The following is an 18,525-nucleotide window of genomic DNA, read 5'->3' on the forward strand; positions in this document are numbered from 1 at the left end:
TGACAAGTTTTACTGTCAACTAAACCGTTCCATGATTCGAAAAGAGTGGGATATATTGGAGCAGCAGAAGAGACAGTTTGTTGTAGCAATCATTGCAAGTAAATGCACCAACAAAAATCTTCAAGCCCATGAATGATGTTTATTTTTTCCAGTAAGGTTGTTACACGGGATACTACTGACAACAAGGTCGAATTCGCCAAATCTACTCATCAATTGCTCCAACCGATCATCATTCAGTTCTTGCACATCTGTTTTCAAAAGTATGCCAAGACAGTAAAAGGCAACCTCTGCATCATTGATCCCAAAGAAAAGAGACAGGACTTTGATACCACCATGGAACATGTCTCTATACAGATCCTTATATATGGTTTTTTAGGGAAACCTAGAAGCATTTCCACCTCATAGATTCAAGTGGAACAAGTGCCATGTGCTCATAGCATCTTCTGGAAGTGTTCTTTGAGTTATCTGATATGGTTTGGTATGAACCCCGAAAAACCAATCATTGAATTTGAAAGATGAATGTGCTCATAGCATCTTCTGGAAGTGTTCTTTGAGTTATCTGATCTGGTTTGGTATGAACCCTGAAAAACCAATCATTGAATTTGAAAGATGAATGTGCTCATAACATCTTCTGGAAGTGTTCTTTTGAGTTATCTGATCTGGTTTGATATGAACCCCGAAAACCAATCATTGGATTTGAAATAAAGAGACTCAATAGCATCTTCTGGAAGTGTTATTTGAGTTATCTGATCTGGTTTGGTATGAAACCACAGAACCAATCATTGGATTTGAAAGATAAATGTGCTCATAGTACAAATAAAGAGACCCAATAGCATCTTCTGGAAGTGTTCTTTGAGTTATCTGATCTGGTTCGGTAGGAACCATAGAACCAATCATTGGAATTAAAAGATGAACTGCATGATCGTCTTCATTAAGAAGCTTCTTTTCAATCTTCTTCTACTTATTCCTTTCCCAAAAATCATAGCCCAAGTTTCGCCTTTTCTTGTAATTGGGATCATTGCATAATGGCTTCCCATCTTTTACCGGAAGAAATGCGTCAGCAGCCTTAGCCATTTGAGCAGCACATATAAAATCTGTCAATTTTGTAATTGATGAATCTGAACCACATCTCTTTATGGCTATTGAAACCTCAGCCTCTGAGAATCCCATTTCTTTTCAAGTTTAACAGTTTACTCTCCTCATCAGAATCAGAATTCAAGATTTTCTCGGTATTAAAAGAACTATCGATATCTGTGAAATCATCTTGAAAGATCACTTCATAATCAGATGAGTTTGTTATCAGAATCAACATGTTGCATGAGTGCGAGCTTTTCAAGAACCTATACTATTGAGTTTTATTCTCAAGTGGTTTGATGACATTATGCAAAAATTCAGGCATATCTACATCTACATTTATCAAAGATGATAGATTCTCTGATTTGAAGAAGAAAGAATTATTGGGTTTCTACAACTGAAGAAATACTCAGTTCACCAATCTGAAATAAAATAACTTAACATTCATGCATCATATTTAAGCATTTGCAAAAATAGGTGCATTTTCATTCATTTTCATCCATGTTGAATTTTGACAGGAATTTCAAAGATTTTAGCAAAGATTCAAATTCATCATTTGATGGATCAGCTTTGCCAGTTCGAGTTCATAATGAGAAGAACTCATCTGAAGAAAGAAGAAGAAGTTCATAATGAGAAGAACTTGTTCAACTTTTTGCTTGAATTCATCATTCAATGGATCAGCATTACCAGTTCGAGTTCATAATAAGAAGAACTCATCTGAAGAAGGCAGAAAAAGTTCATAAGGAGAAGAACTTGTTCAACTTTTTGCTTGAATTCATCATTCAATGGATCAGCATTACCAGTTCGAGTTCATAATAAGAAGAACTCATCTGAAGAAGGAAGAAGAAGTTCATAATGAGAAGAATTTGTTCAACCTTTTGTTTAAATTCATTATTTGATGGATTAACATTGCCAGGTAGAGTTCATAATGAGAAGAACTCATCATCTGAAGAAGGAAGAAGAAATTCATAATGAGAAGAATTTGTTCAACCTTTTGCTCAAATCCATCACTTGATGGATCAGCTTTTCCAGTTCGAGTTCATAATAAAAAGAACTCATCTGAAGAAGGAAGAAGAAGTTCATAATGAGAAGAATTTGTTCAACTTTTTGCTCAAATCCATCACTTGATGGATCAGTTTTTTCCAGAGAAGTTCATAATGAGAAGAATTCATCTGAAGAAGAAAAAGTTCACAAAGAGAAGAGCTTATTCAACCTTTTGCATAATTCTATCACATAAGCAAATAGATTAGCATCAAACTTTCCAGAGAAAGTTCATAATGAGAAGAACTCATCTGAAGGAGAAAGAAGAAGTTCATAATGAGAAGAGCTTATTCAATCTTTTGAATGACTCTATCACAGAAGGAAATATGTCAACATCATCCCCAGTGGAAAGTTCATAATGAGAAGAACTCGTCTGAAGAAAGAGAAGGATTTATTCAACATTTCCATCATAATCAAGTGAAGTCAAAATGGATAAAAAAAATTTTTATCTTTTTGTCTTTGCCCTATTCTTGTTAATACAAGAATGAGCAAAGAGGGGCAGCTGAAGATACTAACTTTTTATCCATTTTTATTATTATTATTATTATTATTATTATTATTATTATTATTATTAAATATATATATATAAATAATAATAAAAAATACAAGCCCAAAAATTGAAGGCCCAATCAACCGGCCCAGACCAAACTGAAACCCTAAACATTTAGAGTTTCAGCTAGGGTTTAGCGCCGCAGCTGCCTCTCCAGTTGCCAGAGACCGTTGCCGACGGTCAGCTGCCAGATGTTCGAACCCACTTCAACCACGACGTCGCCGCCTCGCTGAAGACTCCAGAAGCTTTGTTGTTTCAACACCCGCCGCCCACGTTGCAAGCTCTAGGGGTGAGTCACCACATACCGAACTCCACCCTTAGGACCGGTCCGAGACAAGCGCCGGTGATGGCTATAAAGCCATCACCCAACCTGCAAAGAAAACAGAGGACAACCAGCAAAAACAGAGAAAAAAAAGAGAAGAGAGGAAGAACAACGGCCAGAGAGATATAGAGAACAACCACAACAACCGGTAGACCACAGAAATCAAAAGAAGAGAGAATAGAGAAACTTACCGAGGAAACCATAGTCATCATAGACTCCTCGCGTCATCGGAAAGCCGAAAACCGAAGGTAAAAAAAATTAGATCTACAGGATCCTAAGGGTTTTTAGGGAAAACAAAGGTCGGATTCGGTCTTAGGGCGTTTAGATCTATATTTTAGGAAAAGCTGGAAATTTTCGGCCACCGGAGGCGGTGGCTGGCGGCAGGGATTACGGCGGCAGACGGCTGCCGCCCGGTAACCGGCTTCCCTCCGATGAGGGAAGCTAGAGAGAACCGAGAGAGCTTCTTCTTCTCTCGTTTGTGAGAGAGAAGAAGAAATGAAAAATGAGGCTGCTGGCCCTTCGGGCCAACTATGAAGGGTTATATATATCCCTTCCCGAACGACGTCGTTTTGGGAAGGGGTATATGCGTAATTTACATATATGGTTAAACCCTTTCCGCAACCATCCTAACTTGTAATTCTTACATTTTAGTCACTAAATCAAATTTATAATCCTTTTAATTTGGTCTCTAAATTTTATTTATTTATATTTTATCCCTTAACCGTAATTATAAATATTTTAGATAAATTACTGATTTAATCCTTTAATTTTAATAAATAATATTTTAATCCTGAGTATATATTTTTAATTTATTTTAATTTGATATTCGAATTTATATAATTTATTTTAGTCACCAAATTAATAAATAAGGAAAATGGCATGTTAAATCCCTATATTTTCAAATAATTATGAATTAGGTATTTAATTTTAATTTTATTATAATTTAGTCACTAATTTTTAAATATTTTCATTTATTTTACTGCTTTTAAATATATAGTTCTAATTGTATTTTATTGTTTTAGTTTTACTTGTTTATATATTATTTTTATTATTATTATATAGTCATATAAATATATATATAATAAATAATAATTTATATTTTTTTTACATAAATTATTTTAATATTTATTTATTTATTTTTCAATATCGAAGAAAAGGGCAGTCTTAATACAATTGGATGTCCTATTCTGGTATTTTAAAATTAAATATTATAAAAAAATTATAATTTAATTTAAATTATTATATTAATATTTAATATCAAAGAAAAGAGCTGTCTTAAGGCACCTAGAAGTCCTTTTCTGATATTTCTAACTAAATAAATATTTTATTTATAAATATACATAAATTATTAATTTTAATTATAATTTTGAAATAATAGGATTATAAATTAAATATATTTTGAATTTTTAAATTTCTAATAATAGAGACAATTTATAATTAAAAAGTACCAATTTTGGGCGTTGTAGGGATGCTAATCCTTCCCTAAACGTAACCGACCACGAATCCCTTTTTATTATTAAAAAGAATGAATTTTTGGTTAAAACGCAGATCAGTTTATCTTTTAATTGATGTTTTCTTAAAAACTCTTTTAAAAGATATTTTTTTTAGGTATTCGACCTACCTGACCCAAAAGGCCGATGGCGACTCCTAAATTATTTTAAAAAGTATTTATTCACATCACTTTTTCCGCCAAATAAAAAAATTCGTGTCCGGACGAACACTGATTACGACAAGAAAGGTCTTTGCGAGGTGTGCGGAAAAGTGATATCAGCTTCAAGCTTTAGTTGTGTACACTGCAACTACCCTCCATCCGGAATGTGCCCAACTACCCCGTTACTTTGACCAACACCCTTTGCATCCCGAACACACTAGTGATATTTTCCTCCATCCACCACCGGTTCTGTCGTATCCAAAGAGTGATTGTGCAAGAAAAAATGAAAGTTTTGGTTTTATCTTTGTTCCGTTCGTTACTGGAGTTTTTGTCTCTGCGCCAGATGTGCTTTCTCTTCTTGGAATTTGATTGATAGAAAAAACAATTACGAGTTCAAAGGTGATGGCTATCAACTTCCCTTCATCTTCCTCCAAAACCATATAGATGAACTCAACAGAGCTTATTGCTCATGGTGTCTAGAATCCTTAATAGGTCCCATTTATGTTTCTGTTGACTGTAAGGTTAAACTCCATTCAAAATGTTTTGATAACTTACCCACAGAAATTGGTCACCCTTGCCACCGTTTACACCCTCTCTTTCTTCGCTTTAAGAGAAACAACTTCTTTTGTGTGATCTGCCAAAAGGACGAGAATTATTATCTTGGGTATTGTTGTTTGTCTTGCAAGTTTGATACTCACCTTGGATGCATTCCACCCAGACCTATTATTGAAGCTAAGAGGCATAATGAGCACCAATTCACCTTCCTTTGTGATGCATGTAACACCATTGGTAAGTTTGTTTCCTATATATGTCATACATGCCACCTCCAAGTCCATAAAAGTTGCTCTTCGTTCCCGCGGAAGATCAAATCCGCTCGACATGATCATGTTCTTCTCCACGACTATTTCCTTGAAAAAGGAAAAGTTGGAGATTGCCAAATTTGTTTCGAGCAAGTGAAGAATGAGTATGGATGTTACGGTTGTTCGAAAGAAGATTGCAATTTTATGGTTCATGTGATATGTGTGTCGGAGGATGATTCCTTGTACACCACAATTGATCAAGAAAATGGAGATTAGGATGATGCTACGGATTCTTCCTGCATTCATGATATCAAGGTGAATGAGCGCGATGAAGCTACAGAGGTATGTCATTTCAAGTTTCAACCATGAGCACAATTTAGTGTTAAAAGACAAGATTAAAAAGGGGAGGATGATAGAACTTGTGACGGGTGCATCTTGTCTATCTCAACTCCATTTTATTATTGTTCCAAGTGCGATTTCTTCCTCCACAAAACCTGTGCTGAATTACCCAAAATCAAACGTCATTGGTTTCAACTATCCGCCCTTAACCTTGAAGCCCATGATTGGAAATGGTGTAGCTTGTGTGGTCGTTGTTGCAGTGGTTTGTTTTATAGAGGTCGTCGAGGCTTTAGCTACTTTTGTCTAAGGTGTGCAACAGTTCCTATACCATCAAACATGAAGGGCACCAACACTTGTTCTTTTTGATAGTAAATGCAAAGGGAACTGCAATGGTTGTGGTTTATATCATGAGAATTATGGTGCATTCAGATGTAAGCAGTGCAATTTTAGTTTGGACTTTGCATGCAGCACATTGCCGCTTGAAGTTCAGCATAAATGTGACCGTCACTTACTGAAACTGAGTAATGATGATGGGAAAGATGATCCGGAACAGTTTTATTGTGATGTTTGTGAAGAGAAGAGAGATATAGACTGTTTATATTATTCGTGTTCAATTTGCAATAATTATGTTCATTCCAGATGTGCTCTCGGGAGATATCCGTTTATCAAAGATGGTACCACTTTTTACTGGGGCTATTGCATCAACCGCCATCACAAAATATCAATTATGTACGCAAGGTTGTTGATGGCTATCCTTATTGCTCGAGATGCCGTAAACCTTGCTAAGATGAAGTTTTCAAGTGTACCCAATGTGACTATATCGTTCACTTCGTTTGTCATATGTTATGAGCTCTTCTTTATTCTTGTTTTTTTCACCATTGACATTGTCATTGTTATTATTACTCTTCAATATTATTCTAATATCAAATTTATTTTGGCTTGTCTTCCTGATTGTTGCCGAGACGAGTGGATATGAAAGAATTCTCGGACACATTCTACTTCTCATCGCCGCATATGCAATTAAAGCGCTTGAAAAGGATTGCTTTCAGGAGTCGAGTGTTTGTTATCCTATGTCGGTATTGTGTGATGTGTTACTTGGTTTGGTTTGGTTTGGTTTGATCGTATAATACTTTATTTCAATGTTAATTTCGTGTTTATTTGACGGTCAAAGTTTAGATTTGATTATTCATATTGGTTTCGAGTTTTATAATTTCATATTAATATTGTGTTGTGTTATTTGATTTACTTTTAATCGATCATGTAATATTCGATTTTTGATGTTTAGTTCGTGTTTATTTGTAAAATATTTGAATTTAATTAAATAAAACTATATTCTTTGGATGGAATATTATATATTCGGATGGATTAGAAAATATTTATAGTTAAATTAATTAATTAGAGTATTTTAATGTGAAAGTGTTTGATTCAAAACAAAATACTAGTAATAGATAGATTTAAAAGTTGATAAATATTTAATTAAATTTTAAAAATTAAAAAATTATAAATATTTACTTAATTTTTTTCAAATTTAAATTTAAATTGGGATAATATTTTAAATATCTTAATTTTTATCCTTGATAAATTTAAAATAAATAGGAATAAAAGTTGACAACAAAAATTAAACTTTGGTTTTTCTTCCACTCGAAGCAAAGCCTTGATTATATGATGAAGTTCCAAAGCCACGTATACTGTCTTTTCACGCGGTGTCCCCCCCCCCCCCAATCACCGCAAACGCTCTTTACCCTCCCCAATGTTAATTCTACGCCGTCGGATTAAAATGCTATTTTATCCTTTTAGTTCGTTATTTGAAATGTAATTAAATTGGTTTAAATATGTAAAATGATCCTGTATTATTTTAAAATTTAATCTGCATAATTTAATTTTAGACATGAGTTTCATACTATTTTCTAATAAAAAATGCCATTATTTTTGTTTAATTTTATTATTGATTGTTGACTTAGTAATTATAAAAGGAGAAAATAACATGTTAGTCTTCAATATTTATAACTTTAAGCTATAAGTACAGAGGACTAAAAATATATTGTTCAGCTAATGATAATATTTTATTTATACTTTAAGATGAAATATTTTTCCCTTATATAACTATTAAGCTAGTACTTAATAATAAAACCGAACATAAATTAAAAATTTCAAATTTCAAATCAAAATAAAATAAAGATATAACATTGTGAAACTAAAATATGAAGATTAAATTTTAATATAGTATAAAAATCCTTACATATTTAAACTAATTGAATTTAAGCAAATAAATATTCCTATATTCAAATAAAATTCACTCCCAGAACCTTAGTAATTAGCACAAATCCCTAGTTGAATATTTTTGAACTACTTGATAAATATCTAAAGGATAAACTATGAGAATGGTCTCTCTTATTTTCGGTCTAATCGAATTTAGTCATTAAATTAAAAATTAAGGATATATGATTTCTAACGTTGTCGATCTATTCGATTTTAGCCCCTAACATTAAAAATCCGTTAGATTTTAATCTCTTAGCCGTTAACTCCAATTCGGTTTTAGTCCCTCAACGATGTCACATATTGGTTACGAGTTAACGGTGAATGAACTATTTACCCCTAATTTTTAAATTGGTGACTAAAATCGGACATACCCTAGATAAAAGAGACTATTCGCATAGTTTACCCGTATCTAAATTATATATTAAATGTGTCAAATTCGAATTCAATATTTGAGTTGTTTGATTTGCAAAACATTTTTTTTATTCAAATTATCTCAAAGTCAGATCATTTAAGTTAATTTTTCAAGAGTATCAACAATAACTCGAGGCCTATTATAGTGTAATAAAAACATAAGGACTTCTATCAATAAAGTAAAAAATTCAAGGATCTCTTTAATATATTGCCTTTTGATATAATCTAGAATAGATTAGATTAGATTAGATTAGATTAGATTAGATTAGATTAGATTAGATTAGATTAGATTAGATTAGATTAGATTAGATTAGATTAGATTAGATTAGATAAATTCTAGTTGTACGGCTTTCCCACATAAGGACTTCTGTGAATAAATTGATTAAGGATGAAATGAGTATAATAACCATTAATATAACGCGGAGAACAAATTCTAGTTACCACTTTCCCACTTAAAGAACAACAATATCTTCAATGGCGGTTTCATTCCCCTCCACGAATCTTCCACTTTCTTTCGTTTTTCTCACCGTTTCTCTCTATATATAAATCAACCCTTTTACATTTATTGTTCATCGATCCAATTTTAGTTTGCAATAAGCTTCAATTCCTTCATTTTTCCTTTTGATTTTCGAAAGAAAACACAGTCATGGAGTTTCGACCTTTAGAAATCAATGTTATCTCTGCAAAAGATCTCAAAGACGTCAATCTTTTCACCAAGATGGATGTTTACGTCGTCGTTTCGATCAACGGCGATTACCGTTCGGCGCAAAGGACTCCGGCCGACAAGGGCAGTGGATCGAATCCGGAGTGGAATTGCACTATGAAATTCACCGTCGACGAAGCCGCCGTTCGCCAGAACGGGCTCAGCCTCGTGTTTCACCTTAAATCGGAACGTCAGCTCGGAGATAGAGATATCGGTACGGTTCAATTCCCGGTTAAGGAGTTGCTTGATGACATAAACGGGAAGGTGAGTTGTCCTGTTAGGTTACCTAACGGCAAAGCTAAAGGCGTGTTGAATTTCGGTTACAAGTTCGGAGAGAAGTTCGACGGACAACCTTCAGTTACGGTGGCCGGTGCCACCAACGTCGAGAAGCCAGCTATGGCTTATCCTCCGCCTGCGACTGGTTATTCAGGACTGAGCTCGGGACCAACCGAGAAGCCAGCGATGGCGTATCCGCCGCCTGCAACTAGTTACCCTCCACCACCAGGTGCATATCCGCCTCCTCAGACTGCGGGTTATCCTTATCCTCAACCCGGTGGAGGATACCCGCCGTATGGATACCATCAGGCACCGGCTCAAGGGTATGGATATCCGGGTCACGGTGGATATTATGGATACCCTCCGGTACAGAAACCGCAGAAGCCGAAGAAGAACGGCGGCATGGGTGCTGGTTTAGGATTGGGTTTGGCCGGTGGATTGTTGGGTGGAATGTTGGTCGGTGACATGGTCGGAGACGCTTATGAAGATGGTGTTGAAAATGGTCTTGATTTTGATTTTTAATTTATGTTTTTATTTTTTTTAGTTTTTATGTTTGGTATATAGGATAATATGTAATTTATACATAATTAATGAAATATAAATATGTATTATATACATATTGTCGTAGCATTTAAGTTTTTTTTATACATAATAATTATTATATCTAATTTATGATTTGATTAGTTCATATAAAATTTACACTATTGATTAGATTATTTAAAATTATATTTATATAATAAAATAATTTTTTATTATTTTAAAAATAATTATAAAATAATATATATATATATATATATATATATATATATAATTTTTCATTTTAGTTATTGAGGATATATACATAGCAAACGTAATTGTTTGAATTTAAGACTTTTAATGAAAATAATTTCTTTCCTAAAATAAAAATTCTAATTTATTTATATCAATTATCTCATCAATTAATGAAGTATATATATTTTTTTTATCAAATATATTAATTATCCCATGTTTAAATATATTTTTAGCAAAAGGAAGTTCACAGTTCATGTAATTCATCATAATTATGCAACTTGCATAGTTAATGATACTTTGTGGTGTTAAGATTACATAATTAAGAATGAAGGAACAAACCTTGTGGAATCTTCATCTTTTTACCTATTAACTTTATCCACCACTCAAAAAGGAACTTTGATTATAAACCGTTTGTTTTCCTATCGCAACATTCCACCAACAAATACAAAATGGCATTAACAGCAATGAAATTGAGAAAAAAATCAAAAAATTCGATTTGAACGGAATTTTATATAATTTAATTTGATTTGATTTTTTTATTTTATGATTTAGTTTTGATTTAGACATTTATTTTTATAATTCGATTCAATTTTAGTTTAGACATTTAACTTTATAGTTAGATACGATTTTGATTTTTTTCATATGAAATCAATTTATTCCAGATCACAATAAATTAGAAAAAGAAAAGAATGATCCGAATCATGTTTTATATCAATCTTCGAATTATAAATTATAATCTCATTTTAAATTGATTTGTAATCTTTAAAGCATTCTATATCAATCTTCAAACTGTCAGTATCATTTCATTTTGATCCTTTTATTAATGTGTCATTAATTCTATTAGTTAACATTTTTAATCTATTTTTTAAAATATGGAAATTAAACACGTGACATTCTAAAAAAATTAATATGTTTAAGGTCTTGAGAATTGAATCTTTGATCTTATGAAAAAATAATCTATTTACGAAGTTTTGAGAATTTTTTCAAGGTCACGACTTAAATTCTTAGGACCGTAAAAAAAATTATTTTTTAATCAATAGAGTTAACGACACGTTAACAAAATGAACAAAATGAAGTTATACTGATAATTGAAGGCCTGATATAAAATATTATGAAATTTAAAGATTAATTTAGAATGGAATCATAGTTATTGACGATATAGCATATTTTAAAATTTAAAATTAATTTAAAATAGATGTTATAATTTGGGGACATTTTGTGCAATTATCTCTAGATATGATTTTTATACCTCTAGAGATGAGCTCTAGAAATTTCAAAGCCTCTCTCAAACATAACTATGGAAACTTTTAGCTCTCCATTAGTCTAGGTCTTTAAACATATATCTTCGCCTATCGAAACTATCGAGGAACCCACATCCTCCAGATAAAAGTCTTCTGAGTCGATTATATTGCATTGACAATATCTCTTACAAACTCACGTGATCTATCAGAACAAAATCTAAGATTGACTATTAAATCTAACCTGTTAATTTACAAACAACTATAATTATCTTATATATAATACCATATACTAAATTCATTATAAATACTCTCAACTAAAATTTATAGGGGATTGGAACCTTTATCACCTCTATACAATCTACATTTTCATCTTTTTGGCTAATTATCTCTTTTATAAAAAATACTAATCAATAATTATTTTTATATTAGTCATATTTTTTATTCAAATTAATAAGAATAAATTATTATAGACTAATAAGATAAGTTTATTTTCATTAATAGTAGCAAAAATGAGAATTAACCAAAGACTAAGGGCAACATAGCTATACGATCATGGAAACATTTATTATGGGAACATGCTTACCTCATTGGCACTAGAATTCGGCCTATATGATGGATATGGCCCCGATGCACTATAATGTTATTATTGTATTTGCAAACCTATTTGAATTCAAAGTAAAAATAAAAAATAAAAAATAAAAAAATCTGAAAATAAAATATTGATTCGAATAATAATATTTAGTTTATTTTTTTATTGAATTTGATTTTGTTTCTATTTTATAACTACTTTCTAGTTAATTTAAATATGTATCGAATTTGAATATTAAATCTTAATAGTTTTAAGAGGAGATAGAACTTAAAACAATACACGTGCTTTTGCTGTGTATGCTGGAAACTATTTTTTCACAATTTTGGCATGTTGTCGATAAATTATTTGCGTGATGAAACCAATGTTATTAAAACCGGACCGGATCGGCCGGTTGAACCGTGAACCGGTGGCCTGTCCGGTCCGGTTAACTCCTAAAATCGGATTAGCATAGAACCGATAAAGAATCGGAAGAACTGGCTGAAAACCGGAGACACCGGGGTGAACCGGCTGAAAACCGGGAAAATTGGTTTAAACCGCTGGTTCACTTTTTTTCTTTAAAAAAAATTAAACCAAACGACGTCGTTTGTTCAACGAGCCGAGTCAAATTCGAGTATTGCTGAGCTCGACTCGAACTCGAAAACTTTAAAAGTAAGCTCAACTTGACTCAAAAACTCACGAGCTAAAAATTATCAACTCGAAATATAATATTAAAACTTGAAATCGAAAAGGCTCGAACTCAAAAAAAAATTTAGAAGTTCGATTGAAGCCTAAAATTTGAGCTCAATTGAAGCTAAAGAATAGTTCGCTTTGTGCTCACCAAAAGGCTTCATGATTTTTGAATGTCAAATTACTTCTATTATTTATAGAAGTAAGTTGGGATGCTCTTCTATGTTTCTTAACCATGTGGGATTGTTTTGTTCTCATATTTTTACTCTTTAAACTTTTGGGATACTCTTCTATGTTTCTTAGTCATGTGAGATTGTTTTTTTTAAAACAATTAAACCAAATGAGATCATTTGTTATAATTTTTTAAGCCTCAATTTTATTTTTTTGATTATAGTTATATAATTATATTTATTATTTAATATGTTTTACCTTAAATATTATGTTGTAGTTGATTTGAATCATTTTGTTTCACTTGATTTTATGGTTTTTCATTTATACATGTTATGACTTGTGATATTTTTTATACCTTCTAATATTGTAAAATTAAAAAAAGTGTTACATATATATTAATATTGCTTTGAATATTATGTAAAATTAAAAAAATATATTATTTTATATAAAATTCGGTTCAACCACGGTTGAACCTGGTTAAACCAGTAAACCAGTGAACCAGTACCTTCACCGGTTCAATGTCCGGTCCGGTTTTAAAAACATTGGATGAAACGGTACATTAAAATTAAAAAATGTCAAATACAATTAACTCTTAAAATAATAATTAAAATTAATATATATATTTTATTTGAATATAAGAGATGTTTCTCTTTCATTGAGTCGGCTTATTGGAGATTTTCTCACTTTCTTTCCGTCCAAACAAAGATTTAACCGCTGTCTTCACCAATCTACTATAAACGATGCCGTTGTATGTGACTTTTTTGCTTCTTTTTTCTCGTATTCAACGCCACTGGGTGGCGGGAAAACGAATTAATCTTCTTGATTACTCTCTTTGTTCTATACGACGACTCTGAAAGCAGCTCTCAGAGGTTTCTTTAATGGCTCAATTCGTTTTGGATCAATCTGGAGATTCTAATTTTCTCCGTGATGTGGTATTTTTTTAAATTTTTTAAACAATATTTCTCTTTTTTTCTTCTTTTTTTTATTGAAATTTTGTGATTTAATAATTTTAAAAAATAAAATTAAGAGAGTTAACTTAAAATTTATTTAAAAATATGAGTAGAATTATATTATTTAAAAATGTATATTGTAATGAAAGGATTGATTTTGTTGGTATAATGAATATAGATGATAATAAAATACAATTTAAATTATAATTATACTTTTTAGATAAAATAAGCTATAATTATTAAATTCTGTTTAAAATATTATTTTGGTTAATAAATTTTAAAAATTATAATAAATATCAAAATCATTAAACTATTATAAAATAATAATTTAAATTTATCAATATTTTACAAAATAATCGTTAAATTTTATTAAATCGTTATAAAATAAATTTATAATTATAAAAAATTTATTTTAAAAGGGAAAATTATAATCTATTATCAAATTAATATCACTAAAGTTTATTTTTTTCTGTTTTGATCATCAACCTTACGATTTTACCAACGCAGCTAACATACAATTTTCTTTTAAAAAAATTCATATTATTTTTTCTCTCTTAAATAGTCCACATATTAATTTTATAAAGGGGTGACCTAATATAATTTAAATATAAATTTTATTAAAAATTTATCAAAACCTGACCTATGTTTGTGGCTAATGTAAGAGGTCTATTTGTATCATTGTATTAATCAAATAAAATGTTAAAAATAACACAAGAGATTCAAACGAAAAGAAAATAAGTGCTATAGAAATTTGAGAAGAAAATTGTGTCAATTTCATCGTTAAAATTTTAATGGTTAAATATCATAATAAAAAAAATTATCAAAATAAGAAAGAAATAATAGTTCGATGATTATTTTTTAAAATTTAATTATTTTTGTTGTCTTTCTAGTTCAAGGCTTTGTTTTGACTAATTTGGAGTGATCCGCATCGAATTCTGACTTTAGTGAGCAAGTGTCACAGTAGAAATTTTTTGCATACACAATGACTCAAGCTTCTTACCACTTGAATCAACCATGTTGTTTTTAAAAATTATATTTTAATCCAATATCTATATCAAAATCTGGAAATCATAAATACTATTTTAATATTCTATAAAATTCATCTTTGTAACATAAGCCTTAAAAATTAGTGAGACTGCCAAAGTATTAAATATCTCTAAAATAATTATTTCATAATTATAAAAAATCAAGACATGCTCTTTATTTATAAAATCAAATATTTGGTCATCAATAATCCTTATTAGATAGGAATTCTTAACTAAATAAATTTAATTATTAAATTATCTTTAATAAATAAAATTATAATAAAATTTAATTAAAATTAAAATTTTAATCAGTGACAAATACAAAATGAGAAACAAAATATAAGTTTTTTTGCTTTTAGTCTTCCAAAGTCTTTTATTAAGTGAATGGGTGATGTTTTTATAGCCGGTGGTTAGCCAACCCTTTTCTATTCTCAAATTCTTAGTTGCCGCCGTTAATGTAATTGGCGGGCGTCTACTATGAAAGGTTAAAACCTTTTTTTAAACAGAAATTACAGGACCTTTTAGCTCTGATGTATGATATCTAACAAATAAGAGGAGATTCAAAAGTATTTTCTTTGTATTTGTCTTTTCCTGTGGCTGAAGATCTGGTATAAACTATGAATTCAAGACTAAATGAGAAGCAAATTTAAAACTGAGTATAATAAAAGGCTTTAAACAATGATTGGGTGATAATTATATTGGACTAGACTTTTCTTCACTGCTTAATGGCTAATCTAATCTGCGTATGAAAAAAATCGTCTTTTTTTCATTACAGATTTGTCTTTATTTATTTCTATTGTTGTGTAATTATATGAGTTTTGATATTGAAAATGCCATTGTAAATTTGTGTTTTCAAAACCATTAGCTGTTGGGAAAGTTTGTGCTTGAGTTGCAAAACTGTGGTTTCCACAGAAATTACAGAGCTTTATAGCTCTGATGTATGGTTTGTAGAGTGTAAGCAAATGAAAGGAGATTCAAGAGTTACTTGTTCTTATTGCAGGTCGACGAATCTTTGACTAATATCAATCGATTTGTCCCTTCAGTCATCGAGCATGTCTCATCCGAAGCCATCTCGGCTATGCAAGATGTTCCGGGAATGGCTATTGAGGTTGGGAATGGTGGATTGCTGGACACAACTTTAGGACTGCCCAAGCAGATCTCATCTGATGCCATCTCGGTCGCACAAGGTGTGACTACTGAGGTCCAGCATGTTGGAGCGGTGAGTGCTGGCTCTATAATTCTTCTCTTTACACTTTCTTTTGTTTTCGTGGCTCCGAGAAATCGAAAACGCCATCGAAAAATTTGTGATTTCAGAACCTAATGAAGACTTTCTTTAATTAAATATTGCTTTAGTTTCAAAACTGTTGTTTTAACTGCAATTATAGATTCATTTTAACTGAAATTATTTGGTTGACATAAAGTATTCTAAGACTGATGATATCTCCAAAACGAGAGGAGATTCAAGAATACTTTGTGTTTGTTGCAGGTTGGTGAATCTCTGGCTGAGATCGAGCAGGTCTCATCTGAGGACCTCTCGGCCTCCGAAAAGGTTGCAGGAGTGGTTGCTGGACTTGCTTCTGATGTCCGGCACAGTGGAATTTCGAGCGCAAGCACTACTACTGGACTCATCAAAGATGTGTCATCCCAAGCCATCTCGGCTACCCAAGGTGTGGTTACCAAGTTGAAGCATGATGGAGTGGTGGGCATTGCCTCGTGATTTCTTTTATTTCCACCTTCTTTCCTGTCCCATGGTTAAATTAGTGTAAAACTTTCTTTGTTTATATTTTCTTCTTCTAATTTCCTTTTTGTCGATCGGAATTCGAAGGTTGAAGAAGAAACGAAGAAGCTGAAATACTTGGCCTTTGTGCAAGTAGCCATTGTCCATTTGGTTTTGTTGTTCATCAACCTCTACACCAAACTAAAGCAAAAGTCAGGGCACTTGAAGCCTGTTCTTGAGATAGTTGAAAGAATAGTTAAAACTCTGCTTGGAATGATTTTCGATAAGCTCTTTGATACCCTTTACAAGCGACTCAAATTTGTTGATGACAAGGTAAAGCCTTTTTCATTAAATTTGTTGATGATGCATGAGAAATGAAAGGAGATTCAAGAATTCTTTGTTTATATTGCAGGTCGGTGAACTTGTGACTAAAATCGATAGTCTTGTACCTTCAGTCATCAAGCAGGTTTTATCCAAAGTCATCTGTGCTGCTCGAAATGCTTTAGGAAAGACTGTTGATGTGCTTATCTCCTCCGGATTCCTCCAGCAGATCTCGACCAGCGTCGTCCCAGCTGCCAAAGGTGTGGCTAGTAATGTCCAGCAGTCTGAATTGGTGAGTTTCTGCCCCATGAAATTCTCCATTTTGGGTTCTTTTCTGAAATTGCTTAACTTATATTTTCTTTTTGTTGATCGGATTGAAGATTCCAGAAGAAATACAAATGCTGATGTACTTGAAATACTTGAAATACTTTGTAATCATGCAAACACCTGCTCTCCGTTTACTCAAACTATACTTTCTAGTTAAGAAAATGTTAGGACCATTGAAGCCTGTCATCGACATCATCGAGAGAGTTGTCATTAGCTTGTATCACAAGTTTTTTGCAGACATGGTTAAGAGCCTAGTTAAATGGGTTCTCATAAAGTTCTTTGGTGTCCCTGCTGAAATTTTTGACATAATCGAGAAGGTAATGCCTGTTTCACCATAGTTGGTTGCTTCTATTTGGTATAATATTTCGAATTTTCGAGTGTTTGATTAACGGAGATTCAAGAATTCTGATTTTGTTGTTATTACAGGTTGGCAATTTGAACAAGATTGCTGAATTGAGTAAGCTTGGAAATTTCAGTAAGTTTAATGCATTAGGTAAGATTGAAGATGTGAGTAGGCTTGGTGATTTGAGTAATCTTGGAGATATGAGTAATGTTGGGGATTTGAGCAAGTTTAGCAGTTTGAGTAAGATTGATGCTCTTATCCCTTCTGGAATGAAGATGGTCTCGACTGGTGTCATGTCGGCTGCTGAAAATCTTCTGGGAGTGAGCGGTTCGTCTACGGAGGTGCCGGATGCTGGAGTGCTTAGCACTGCCGTGGGATTCTTCAAACAAGCCCCATCAAATGCCATCACAGGGTTCCAAGTTATGGCTGATGTCCAGCATGCCGAAGCCACAACAAAGATTGATCTTGTTGCTCCGCTCTTCAAGCAGGCCTCATCCGTGGCCACCTCGGTCGCCCAAAAGGCTTCCCGAGTGATCGATGGCGGCGATACTGAGGTCCAGCATACTAGACTGGTTAGTTCTCCCACAAGATTCATCGAGCAGTTCTCGTATGGAGGCATCTCGGCTATACAAAGGCTCCCAGGGTGGCTCAGGGTCTGGCTTCTGCTGGAGTAGGCAGCGCCGCCTCCAAACTTATTGTGGTCACACGAAGGTCACCAGAGGTCCAACATCCCACGGTGGTGACTGCTTTGGCGAAATCATTCTTCGACGTCGTGGAGCCAAAGGTAAAAATATATGCCGTTTCGGTTTGGCATAAGCTGGACCGAATCCCTCTCATCCCAGGAGTAGCTTCGGCTATTGTCCCGACAGCCGCCTTCTTCACCAAGAAACATAAGAAGACGGTGGCTACCGGTGCCGGGAAGGGTTACAAAGTAGCCTCGTTTTTGCCATTGGTTCCTACTGACAAGATTGCCAAGGA

At 32.6% G+C, this 18,525-nt stretch overlaps 2 protein-coding genes across 2 annotated transcripts; both read left to right on the plus strand.

The window, feature by feature from the left end:
* The first annotated feature begins 8,964 nt into the window (after positions 1-8,964).
* On the plus strand, positions 8,965-10,038 carry LOC120177327 (protein SRC2-like). The gene has a single exon (XM_039183511.1). It carries the CDS (start codon positions 9,094-9,096, stop codon positions 9,946-9,948), a length of 855 nt encoding a protein of 284 aa, XP_039039442.1. The 5' UTR covers positions 8,965-9,093; the 3' UTR covers positions 9,949-10,038.
* Positions 10,039-15,821: 5,783 nt separating this feature from the next.
* On the plus strand, positions 15,822-18,230 carry LOC120177372. The gene is made up of 5 exons (XM_039183550.1): positions 15,822-16,058; positions 16,665-16,889; positions 16,969-17,169; positions 17,258-17,521; positions 17,631-18,230. Exons 1-5 carry the CDS (start codon positions 15,918-15,920, stop codon positions 18,219-18,221), a joined length of 1,422 nt encoding a protein of 473 aa, XP_039039481.1. The 5' UTR covers positions 15,822-15,917; the 3' UTR covers positions 18,222-18,230.
* The last annotated feature ends 295 nt before the right edge of the window (positions 18,231-18,525 follow it).

The sequence above is a fragment of the Hibiscus syriacus genome, unplaced genomic scaffold (assembly GCF_006381635.1).
Source record: "Hibiscus syriacus cultivar Baekdansim isolate YM2019G1 unplaced genomic scaffold, ASM638163v2 tig00112285_pilon, whole genome shotgun sequence".
NCBI classification, from domain to species: Eukaryota; Viridiplantae; Streptophyta; class Magnoliopsida; order Malvales; family Malvaceae; genus Hibiscus; species Hibiscus syriacus.

Bases quoted from the DNA above. Each gene is read 5' to 3' on its own strand.
- LOC120177327 (XM_039183511.1), top strand. From the start codon at position 9,094: ATGGAGTTTCGACCTTTAGAAATCAATGTTATCTCTGCAAAAGATCTC.
- LOC120177372 (XM_039183550.1), top strand. From the start codon at position 15,918: ATGCAAGATGTTCCGGGAATGGCTATTGAGGTTGGGAATGGTGGATTG. The intron at 16,059-16,664 runs GTGAGTGCTGGC...CGGAATTCGAAG, and splicing joins AGGTCCAGCATGTTGGAGCG to GTTGAAGAAGAAACGAAGAA. The intron at 17,170-17,257 runs GTGAGTTTCTGC...ATCGGATTGAAG, and splicing joins ATGTCCAGCAGTCTGAATTG to ATTCCAGAAGAAATACAAAT.